This window comes from Cannabis sativa, chromosome 9 (assembly GCF_029168945.1).
Source record: "Cannabis sativa cultivar Pink pepper isolate KNU-18-1 chromosome 9, ASM2916894v1, whole genome shotgun sequence".
Taxonomy (NCBI): domain Eukaryota; kingdom Viridiplantae; phylum Streptophyta; class Magnoliopsida; order Rosales; family Cannabaceae; genus Cannabis; species Cannabis sativa.
The window spans coordinates 28,340,421-28,353,188 of NC_083609.1; the positions used below are offsets into that span (position 1 = coordinate 28,340,421).

Sequence of the window (12,768 nt, forward strand, 5' to 3'; positions counted from 1 at the left end):
TAGAAAGAGTATCAAAGAAAATACAACTCTCTTTAAATAATGAGCTTTATTATTATTAAGATATTCGATCTCCATTGTTAGTTTTACATCGCGTTTGTTTTAGTGAGTAATCCTCCCTAATGGAGGAATGTTCATTAGCAATTTCGCACCGTTTAATCTCGAAAGATAAGTAGTTTGTAAGTGTTTTATATGGTATGGATCACCCTAATGGTGGCGACCATATTTGACTTGCAAATTACGAAACAATGGTGGAAGCTCATAAGATAGAATTGCCTTGACTCCTGCCTAAACGGGACAACGCTGAATTCCAATCTTGATCAAATAAAAGGTTGTTAGAATGTTTAATATTTTAGATGAGCTGACAACTCTATTCAATGGATGGTAGCTTTGACTCTTGCCTAAACGGGACACTGATATGAGTTTGTTGGAAACCTTGGAAATTATTTAGGATTGTATGTTTTAGTATTTTCACTTGTCATTCCTACTTGCTATATGTTTAATAATTTCTGAATTGTGTATGAATTTATATTGAACCATGTTATTTTCTGTTATTATGTTATAGTTTAATTTCGAATCTTCATTGTTGGTCTAACATATTTGTTTTCTAATGAGATAAATCCCTAATGGATTTTCACCATTAGACATACATAATAGTGTAAGATCTCGAAAGATAAATATTGTATATGCAACATCTAGCTGTTCATCAATTCATGACACCTTAGACTAGCATTTTTACAATATGAAACAAGAAGAATATATAAATAAGATTACTTTGACTCTCGCTAATTGAAGCATCGTTGGATTCTTATTTAATAAACGAAATTATCCTAATTCCTCTTAGCTTATTCATTTCGAATTAGCTCAATAATATATCATTGGATGAATGGTCTATAAATCATTTCATGTCATTGTATATTTTCTCTTAAGAAATTAAATGACGCATATGATTATAATCCGGAAATTCTATTCCGAATTGATATAAATCCTCAATCTTAGAAATCTCCTACTTGTATGGGCAAATCAGACTTAGAGTTATATTAGTAGTGGTGGTCCAAGATAGAATTACTCATTATATTTGGTTGAATTTAAGTCTTTGACATTAATTTTAGAATCCAAACAGAAATTTTCTTATATTTCTAATTCCAGGATGCAATACAGTTACACCTTCACAAGGGTTTAATATCCATCTTCTATTAATGGATTCAAACTGTATGGAATATGAGTTAGGTATTCTGTGACCAGGATCCACTTGCACTATTCTAAGAATTCTTTGATGTAACTAAACCTAAGTCATCAAAAGACACTACCAGATTTTTTTTAATCTATGGCACTTGTATCTTGTTCATAGTGGATTTGACATGATCAATCTTTGCAAAGAGTTAATATGCCTATATCCACTGAAAGTAGTTCATCTCATTCGCAGATGGATGTACATTCAGGGGTGGATATGAGTTTTTCGTTGTATTCTTAAAATGATAACTCTAGATTATACCTTTTAGCAATTTGAAATGTTTGAAAAATTTCATTAATTTCTAGCAATGGTTAAAACCATTAAGGTAAGTGGTTAAAGATCTTGCGAACTGATAGGGGTGGAGAAATAGTTAGTAGATATGCAGTTCAAAGATCATTAAATTGATTTTTGAATTATATCCAAACTTACCTCCCCAGAAATTTCGAGTTGCATGTTGATGATTAGTTACTAGTCGTTGCCCAAAATCCTTCTATGGTAATACAATTTCAGAATGATGTAATGGTTGTATACTTAAAGTAAATCATTACTAGATTCATGGATGACCTAATCAAAATCTTAAGAAAAGCTAGAACTGTTAACCATGGTTTGTTAGCTATTCTAAGTGATTAGGGGTGGACCATCCCATAGTGAATAGATAAGAAAGTGTTTGTTCAAACAAATACTACTTTTCTAAGATAATGACTAAGTCTGAAAATAAAGTAGCAAATAAAGGAGATATTTATGTCTTGATTCCAAAAGTGTTCTATCATCTTATTTGACATATGATGATCCCACTGCCTCTGTTGTCTTGTCACAACCAAAGAGGCTAATACCATTTAGTTTTCTTAAACATAATTCACGGTACCTTGTCGTAGTGGGAGAGTTTCTAGGAACTCACCTTCTTAGGACTTGGGAGACACTAGTGATTATAATCCATTGTGAGTTTAAACAAGTAATGGATTGTCAAGATAAGAAACTAAGAAGAAAAGCCAATAGAACTATGGTTTAATCCATTCACATGGAGCAACCTAAACTTTCTATTACAAGGACATAAAAGGAAATTTTCGTTTATAAGTCTATTCAATGGACTTAACAAAACTTCCTGTTCCTAGTATTATAGGTTTGAGTTTATCTAAACCTATGGCTTATGGTATACCTGGTAATTACTTACTCTAATGCAAGCAACATACTTTAGTAAGATGCTGAAGCATTTTCTTTCTAATGGCAATCTATAGAAGCTTCACAACTTCTTGGGCATAGATTATATTTATCTAAGGAAAAGTCTCAACTATTCCAGAAAAGATAAAGCCATGAAAGAATTTCTTATATCAACAGTGAGACGTCTCAGATATGCTTTTGTATGCCTTAGACCAGACACCTGCTGTTGAGTGGGAGTAATGAGTAGGTATCAGATTAATCCAGGAGAAGAACATTGGAAGACAATCAAGTAAATCCTAAGATTAAGAAGAGGAACTATATGTTAGTCTATAAGGGTGTGTTTAAAACTCTTAGACTACACCTCATCAGATTTTGAAATTTGCCTTTGTGCTAAATCTTTCTAATAAGATGGAAATAATTCATTTTATTTTCATATCCATCTAAGTATAATTCTATAAATATTAAATTAAAATTTATATTTAGAATTTTTCATTCTAAATTTGAAATTTTATTAAATAAATTTATATTTAAAATAAATTGATTAAAATAAATATTAGAAGAAAATACACTTTAAATAATGAGCTTTATTATTATTAGGATATTCGATCTCCATTGTTGGTTTTACATAGCTATTGTTTTAGTGAGTAATCCTCCCTAATGGAGGAACGTTCATTAGCAAGTTAGCACCGTTTAATATCGAAAGATAAGTATTCTTGTAAGTTTTTTATATAGTATTGATCACCCTAATGGCGACTGTATAAGACTTACAAAAGTATGAAACAATGGTGGAAGCTCATAAGATAGAATTGTTGGGTTTTATGCCCTAAATAAAACTCATTTCAATATAATCAGATTTACTTATTAATATAGATCAGAAATAACATTTAATGTTGCATGGTTCACATGATTTATTTCATGATTATATGTACATAATGTATAAATTCATCTGAAACCCTTTTCACATACTTGAGCCTGTTTATTGTGTTGTCAACACATTGGAAAGTAAACATGACTATGTGAATAAAGATTCCTAGATTTATCAGACATAGGGTTTTACTGATATGATAATCTACAACAGAGTTTACTTGCATTTGGAGAAATGCTATGTTCTTTCCAGGGCATTGGTTAAAGTAAAGCTCACGTTGGATGCATGGAGTATGCATCGGAAGGGACCGATATTGAACTTTGACTTAGATTTATTAAACTTACCTTAATATCTATTCAAGTCAATATCGCCTAGTTGATCCTAGATCAAATGATCTTAATCCTGTTATGATTAGGCTCAATCTCAGGAGGCTATTCGTGTTCTTTGATTTGTTAGTTAAGCCTACTTTTAGGTCAGGGTGATACGTACATTTTGGGAACACGGTAGTGCAATTGAGTGGGAGCGCTAACATAAACATGGAATCTATAGCTTCTATCTGGCGAATAGTAAGTAAAGGATGATCTCCTTCGAGCTTGACCAAACGAAAATAAATAGTGGAGATCTCATTTCACATAAGCTGAAATATCATTTATACGGGGTTAAGTGTTTTAAGGTTTAAATACATTGTAGGGTGTAACGGTAATCTAACTCCTTTACAGTGTAGATCATTCATATAGAGGATCATTGATCAAATTAGGATTATAACAACGGATAACTAATGATGTGTCTATATGGTGGAACATATAGAGCATCTATATACTGAGAGTGCAATTCTAAGTTCTATGCGTGGATTCAACGTAGAATTACTAAGTTAGTGAATTTTAGTAATAAATTCTTGATCTACTTATTGGAAGCTCGGTTATATAGACCCATGGTCCCCGCACTAGTTGAGATAATATTGCTTGTAAGACTCATATAATTGGTTTTGATTAATCAATTATAATTCTCATTTTAGACTATGTCTATTTGTGAATTTTTCACTAAGTAAGGGCGAAATTGTAAAGAAGGAGTTTTTAGGGGCATATTTGTTAATTATGATACTTTGTATGGTTCAATTAATAAATATGATAAATGACAATATTATTTAATAATTATTTATAGTTATTAAATAGTTAGAATTGGTATTTAAATGGTTGAATTAGAAAATTGGCGTTTTTGAGAAAATCAGATGCAGAAAAGATAAAACTGCAAAATTGCAAAAAGTGAGGCCCAAATCCACTTTGTATGGCCGACCACTTTTGTAGGGAATTTAAACTGATATTTTCATTATTTTAATGCCAAATAATTCAAACCTAACCCTAGTGGAATGCTATTAATAGATAGTGAAGGCTTCAGGAAAATTACACTTCTGATTCAGAAAAAACTGAGCCTCTCTCTCCCTATCTTTAGCCGCCACCTTGCTCTCTTCCTTCCCTCTTCAATTTTGAAATTCTTAGTGTGAGAATAGTTCCCACACACAGCAAGTGATACCTCAATCATAGTGAGGAAGATCGTGAAGAAAGACTTTCAGCAAGAAGGAGTTTCAGCACTAAAGAATCAGAGAAAGAGATCCAGGTTCAGATATTGATAATGCTCTGCTACAGAAAGGAATCAAGGGCTAGATATCTGAACAGAAGAAGTCATTATATTCCGCTGCACCCAATGTAAGGTTTCCTAAACTTTATATGTGTTTATTTCATCGTTTTAGAAAGTTCATATTTAGGGTGTTAATCAACATACTTGTGAGAAGATCTAAGATCCTGGTAAAATAATTTCCAACAAGAATTGCCTTGACTCTCCCCTAAACGGGACAACGCTGGATTCCAATCTTGATCGAATAAAAGGTTGCTAGAATGTTTATCATTTTAGATGAGCTGATAACTCTATTCAATGGATGGTAGCTTTGACTCTCGCCTAAACGGGACACTGATATCAGTTTGTTGAAGACCTTGGAAATTATTTAGGATTGTATGTTTTAGTATTTTCACTTGTCATTCCTACTTGCTATATGTTTAACAATTTCTAAATTGTGTATGAATTTATATTGAACTATGTTACTTTCTGTTATTAAATTGTAGTTTAATTTCAATCTTCATTGTTGATCTAACTTGGTTTGTTGTTCTAATGGGATAAATCCCTAATGGATTGTCACCATTAGACAAACATAATAGTGTTAGATATCGAAAGATAAATATTGTAAATGCAACATCTAGCTGTTCATCAATTGATGACACCTTAGACTAGTATTTACAATATGAAACAAGAAGATTGTATAAATAAGATTACTTTGACTCTCGCTAATCGAAGCATCGTTGGATTCTTATTTAAAAATGAAATTATCCTAATTTCTCTTAGCTTATTCATTTCGAATTAGCTCAATAACATATCATTGGATAAACGGTCTATAAATCATTTCATGTCATTCTATATTTTCTCTTAAGAAATTAAATGACGCATATGATTATATTCCCGAAATTCTATCCCAAAATGATATAAATCCTCAATCTTAGAAATCTCCTACTTGTATGGGCAAATCAACTTAGTGTTAAATTAGTAGTGGTGGTCCAAGAAAGAATTACTCATTATACAGTTACACTTTCACAAGTGTTTAATAACCTTTTTTCTATCAATGGATTCAAACTGTATGTTAGTAAGGAATATGAGTTTAGTATTTTGTGACCAGAATCCACTTGCACTATTCTAAGAACTCTTTAATGTAACTAAACCTGAGTCATCAAAAGACACAACCATATTTTATAAATCTATGGCATTTGTATCTTGTTCATAGTGGTTTTGACAAGATCATTCTCTACAAAGAGTTAATATGCCTATATCCACTGAAAATATGATCATCTCATTCGCAGATGGATGTACATTCATGGGTGGATATGAGTTTTTCGTTGTATTCTTAAGACGATTACTCTAGATTTTGCCTTATGCAAAAGAAAATGTTTGAAAAATTTCATGAATTTCTAGCAATGGTGAAAACCATTAAGGTAAGTGGTTAAAGATCTTGCGAACTGATAGGGGTGGAGAAATAGTTAGTAGATATGCAGTTCAAAGATCATTAAGTTGATTTTGAATTATATCCAAACTTACCCCACCAGAAGTTCGAGTTACATATTGATGATTAGTTACTAGTCGTTGCCTAAGTCCTTCTATGGTAATACAATTTCAGAATGATGCAATGGTTGGGTACTTAGTGTAAACCATCACTAGATTTATGGATGACCTAATCGAAATCTTGAGAAAAGCTAGAACTGTTAACCATGGTTTGCATGTTTGTTAGCTATTCTAAGTGATTAGGGGTGGACCATCCCATAGTCATTAGATAAGAATGTGTTTGTTTAAACAAATACTACTTTTCTAAGAAAATGACTAAGTTTGAAAATAAAGTAGCAAATAAAGGAGATATTTTTTTTCTTGATTCCAAAAGTGTTCTATCATCTTATTCTTTACAAGATGATCTCACTGCCTCTGTTGTCTTGACACAACCGAAGAGGTTAAGACCATTTAGTTTTTTTAGACATAATTCACGGTATCTTGTCGTAGTGGGAGGGTTTCTAGGAACTCACCTTCTTATGACTTGGAAGACACTAGTGATTAAAATCTATTGTGAGTTTAAACTAGTAATGGGTTGTCAGGATAAGAAACTAAGAAGAAAAGCCAAGAGCACTATGGTTTAATCCATTCACATGGAGTAACCTAAAGTTTTCTATTACAAGGACAAGAAAGGAAATTTTCGTTTATAAGTCTATTCAATGGACTTAACAAAACTTTCTGTTCCTAGTATTATAGGTTTGGATTTATCAAAACCTATGGCTTGTGGTATACCTGGTAATTACTTACTCTAATGCAAGCAACTTACTTTAGTAAGATGTTGAAGCATTTTCTTTCCTAATGGCAATCTATAGAAGCTACTCGACTTCTTAGGCATAGATTTTATTTATCTAAGGAAAAGTCTCAACTATTCCAGAAAAGATAAAGCCATGAAAGAATTCTTTAAATCAACAGTGAGAGGTCTCAGATGTGCTTTAGTATGCCTTAGACCAGACACCTACTGTTGAGTGGGAGTAATGAATAGGTATCAGATTAATCCAGGATAGGAACATTGGAAGACGATCAAGTAAATCTTAAGATTAAGAAGAGGAACTATATGTTAGTCGATAAGGGTGTGTTTAAAACTCTTAGACTACACCACATCAGACTTCTAGACTTGCCTTTGTGCTAGAAAGTCTACTGATAAGATGGTGATTACTCTAGGGGTGGAGTAGTGATTTTAGAGAAGTGTAAAAACCTATCTGAAGTCTCTTAGTCTACCAGAGAGAGACTAAATGTTAAAGTTGCAGGAAAGGTACTTATTCAGTCTAAGGAAGTTTTATACATTTGTGGCACCATTCCAACTTGTCTTAACTACTAGTGTTATTTCCTGATAAACCAAAAAGTAGTTGACGAAAGTATAGAATCCAGTATCCCACGAGAGTAGACATATAGAGAGGAATTTCACAATATCAAGGATTTTGTGATTAAGGAAGAGTGTTGAGATTATTTGAAATGCACATTTTGTTTTATATTAGTGCAAGTGGGAGTTTGTTGGGTTTGGTGCCCTAAATAAAACCCATTTCAATATAATCAGATTTACTTATTAATAAAGATCAGAAATAACATTTTATGTTGCATGGTTCACATGATTTATTTCATGATTATATACATATAATGTATGAATTCTATTTAAGTCCAGAACATATGAATTTGTTAATGATTATAGTGTTGTCAGCACAGTGGAATATAATCTTAATAATATGTTCGAAAGTTTATTCCCTGATTTGTCAGTTCACTGGATTTAGACTGGCATGATATAATCAGCGATAGGTATTCTTACACATTGGATAAGGGTTATGTCCTTTTCAGGGCATTGAGAAGGTTTACCAGTATCGGATGTATGGAGTATACATCGGAAGGGACCGATATTGAACTTTGATTAGATTTGTTAAAATTTACCGTAATATCTATTCAATTCAATATCACCTGTTGATCCTAGATCAAATGATCTTAATCCTGATATGGTTAGGTTCAATCTCAAGAGTATTATACATGTTCTTTGATTTGTTAGTTAAGCTTACTTTTGAACAGTCAGGGTGATACATACATTTTGGGAACATGATAGTATAATTAAGGGGGAGCGCTAACATAAATATGGAGTCTAATACTTCTATAGGAGTTTAGAAGTGAAACGATGATATCCTTCGAGCTTGGCTAAACAGAGATAAATGGTTGAGATCTCATTTCACTTCGCTCAAATATCATTTATATGGATCTAAGTGTTTTAAGGATAAAATACATTGAAGGTGTAACTGTAATTTAGTTCCTATTCAATGTAGATCATCTATTAGAGGATCATTGATCAAATTAGGATTATAACAATGGATAATTAATAGTGTATCTATATCGTGGAACATATAGAGCGTTCTATATGACTGAGAGTGCAATTCCAAGTTCTAAGTGTGGATTCAATAAGGAATTAATAAGTTAGGGAATTTACTTGGTAAATTCGGTTCGACTTATTGGAAGCTCGGTTATATAGGCCCATGGTCCCCATACTAGTTGAGACCATACTGCTTGTAAGACTCAGTTAATTGATTTTGATTAATCAATTATAATTCTAAAGTTAGACTATGTCTAGTTTATGATTTTTCACTAAGCAAGGGCGAAATTGTAAAGAAAAGAGATTCTAGGTTTTATTTGTTAATTAAGAGACTTTATATGTCTAATTAATAAATATATTAAATGACAATATTATTTAATAATTAATTTTTAGTTATTAAATAATTAGAATTGGCATTTAAATGGTTGAATTGGAAAATTGGTATTTTTGAGAAAATGGGATTGAGAAATGACAAAATGGCAAAATTGCAAAGTGAGGCCCATTATCCACTAATATGGCCGGCCACTTTGTATAGGGTTTACCATTTATATTTTTTCATTATTTTAATGCCATACAATTCTAACCTAAACCTATATGACATTCTATAAATAGAAAGTGATGGCTTCAGAAAACTATGCAATGCATCTTATTCTTTTTCAGAGAAGAACCTGAGCCTCCTAGCCGCCCTTCTCTTCTCTTTTCTTCTCTTCAATTTTGAAATACCCTAGTGATAGAGTAGTGCCAACACATCAAGTGGTAATCATAGTGTGGAAGATTGTGTATAATCCAATCAAGAAGGAGAATCAGCATCAAAGAAGGAGAGAAAGAGATCCAGGTTCAGATCTTGATTATGTTCTGCTACAGAAAGGAATCAAGGGATAGAGATCTGAACGGAAGGAGTCATTATATTCCGTTCCACCCAATGTAAGGTTTCCTAAACTTTATATGTGTTTATTTCATTTTTTTTTTTAAATTCATATTAGGATGTTAATGAAACATACATGGTAGTAAATCTAGATCCTGGTAAAATATTTCTAACAAGTATCACCAAGATCTGAGCCTGAATGTCCTTCTCTTTAATATGGATTCTTCACAATCTTCCACACTATGATTGAGGTACCACTTGATGTGTGTGGGCACTCACTCTATCACTCAAGGGTTCGGTTTACAAAAGTGAAGAAGATGAAGAGAGGGTGGCGGCTAGGTTTAGGAAGAAGGCACTCAGTTTTTCTCTGAAAAGAATAAGATGCATCATCTTTTTCCTGAAGCCATCAGTACCTATTTATAGTCAACCACCTAGGGTTAGGTTAGATTGATTTGGCATTAAAATAAGGGCAATTTTTACTAATATACCAAATTAACATATTAATCTTACAATTACCGAATAAAACAAAAATACCATATATATGTATATCCCTACCAAAATTTAGGAAAAAAATTCCTACCGAACCAGAAAAAATGGGATCAACCCATGCGTATCGTACTGCCAAACCGTATATAACAATTTGAGAACAAAAAAAAATCAAAAAGAAACCTTCGAAAATTCAAACTTCCATAGCTCGTGCCATTGAAGCTCTGCAACTTTCGAACCTGCAAAAACAAAACACCATTAAAGCTTGACAAAAGCTTCGATCAACAAAAATCAAAACAAACTGTACAGTTGCTAATCGAAGGTGCCGAGATAACTCATCATTGAAGCTACTCGAAGCTTTCGTCATCAAAATTCAGTCATTCCTTACATAAAACCTTCGATCAAACACTTCGACTGTGAGATTCAAAAACTACTCCAAGCTACTCGAAGCTACTCGCAAATGTCAGATTTAGTCAATGCTACTCGAAGCTACTAAGACAACACTTCACAAGAACTGAACTTTTGGAAAATAAAAAAACTATGCTTCCTTTGATCATTTCAAGAATCATCATTAAACAAAGGAGATATCACGTTCAACCTCTGTACACTTGAATAGAAAAAAGCAACAAGATCATAGCTCCTAGAATCTGATTTACACAAAAAAAGTTTCAAAAACCAGTAAGTTTTTCATATTTAATAAGAAACTAAACATATAATTTATAAAACATTGATTACTTCTATCTAAAACTACTACTCTGTTCTATAACAGAATCATGGAACATTTACTGTTCGTACTATACTACAATGGAAAATTTGTAGATAGATGCTTATACACGAATTATCAAGTAACAAGTATATTGATACCAAAAGTTTTCTCATACCAAGAACTGAGAACACTAATCTGTCATACTTTGGAATTAAACAACCTCACCACTGTTCTTGAAATACAATTTCAAATACAAGAAGGTATACCACCAATGAGGATCGAGGACGATAATTCTTGCAGAATTTATGAGCATATCAGGAAAAAAAATGACAATGAGGTTGCCTTCCCACTATTCATTAACTATACACAGTCATTGGATATTGTCAACCAACTATTAAATCAAGAAATTACTTGCTTTGTCAGAACCTCTGCAGCCTATGAAAATGAAGAACCATATATACAAGATACTGATCCAATTCCTACATGGACAGATTATGCACTCTCAGTAGCTAATTACATCAAAGAAAGAACTATAGAAGCTACCAACTCAAGCTGGGAAATAAAACAAACATCATCAAAGATCCAAGGATTGACACAATAAGAGTTGGGCAAATTTTCCAAGACAAGGAAACCGTAAAGCTTGCCATGAGCCTAATGCAATCAAAATGAATGAACAGCACAGGGTAAAAAGATCATCAACAAAGGACTATAGCTTAGTGTGTGTTGATAAAAATTGTAAATGGTACTTCTTGGCAACAAAACATGGAAAAACAAATCTCTTCAAAGTCAGAAAACTTTTGGAGGATCATACATGCTCAATAGAACGCATCCATGACGATCACCCCCAAGCAACAAGTAACATAATAGCTGACTGCATCAAAAGAAAAATTAGCAATCCAAAAAGAAACTACAGGCCAAATGAGATTGTTGATGATGTAGCAGAAGACTATAGTGTCTCAATTTCTTACCAAAAAGCTTGGAGAGCAAAAGAGAAGGCTTCGGAAAAAGTAATAGGCTGCCCACATGATTCATACAATGAAATACCAGGGATTCTATACATGATCAAAAAATGCAATCCAGGTATAACTGCTTTGGTCTTAAACTATACTTAATCTTATAAAAACTAATCAGTAGCTCTAATGTGCCCATACTCTCTCATAATTTTCCAGGAACAATAACAGACTTAGTCCAACATGACAACACTGCACACGTCTAATTGTGGTTGATGCAACTTTCCTTAAGAATGCATATGGAGAAACATTGATAATTGCCAGTGCATAAGATGCCGACAGACACATATTCCCACTAGCTTTTTCAGTAGTTGATTCTGAAAATGATGCATCATGGCAATACTTCATGGAAAAGCTCAAAGATTCATATGGGGAGTTTGAATACCAATGCATAATTTCTAATAGACACGAAAGTATAGCAAAAGCAATGAAATCAGTATTCCCTAACTTGATGCATGGGGTATGTTGCTTCCATTTGTTCCAAAATATAAAAACAAGATTCAGAAAAGGAGGAGATGATCTAAGAGATGCATTCTATTGTGCAGCAAAAGCATACAATCAAACTGATTTCGACGACTGCATGAGGGACTTAGACAACATTGATAGTAGAATTCGTCCTTACCTGACAAATGAAGTTGGCCTAGAAAAATGGACAAGGCGTTACAGCCCAAATAAACGCTACTCAACATTAACCTCCAACATCGCCGAGTTTGTGAACTCAGCATTGAAAGAAATCAGAGAGCTACCGATTGGAACACTGCTCGAATGTCTACGTTGCTTGGTTCAAAAATGGTCATGGGAAAACAAAAATAGAGCTTTGTCCACATTCACAACATTAGCAAAAGTACCAGAAAAGATACTAAAGGATAAACTGGAACGCAGTAAGAAACTAAAGGTAACCTCAAAACTTCACTTATATGCTACTTATGCGCATTCTGTTACTTCACACAAAGTAAAAAAAAAACAGTTATACTAATGGTTAC

General features: G+C 32.8%; 1 protein-coding gene across 1 annotated transcript; it reads left to right on the forward strand.

Annotated features, from left to right (window-relative positions):
* Positions 1-11,440: 11,440 nt before the first annotated feature.
* LOC133031341 (uncharacterized) lies at positions 11,441-12,761 on the forward strand. Its single transcript, XM_061104825.1, has 2 exons — positions 11,441-11,855; positions 12,058-12,761. The coding sequence occupies exons 1-2, from the start codon at positions 11,441-11,443 to the stop codon at positions 12,759-12,761; spliced, it is 1,119 nt and encodes a 372-aa protein (XP_060960808.1).
* The last annotated feature ends 7 nt before the right edge of the window (positions 12,762-12,768 follow it).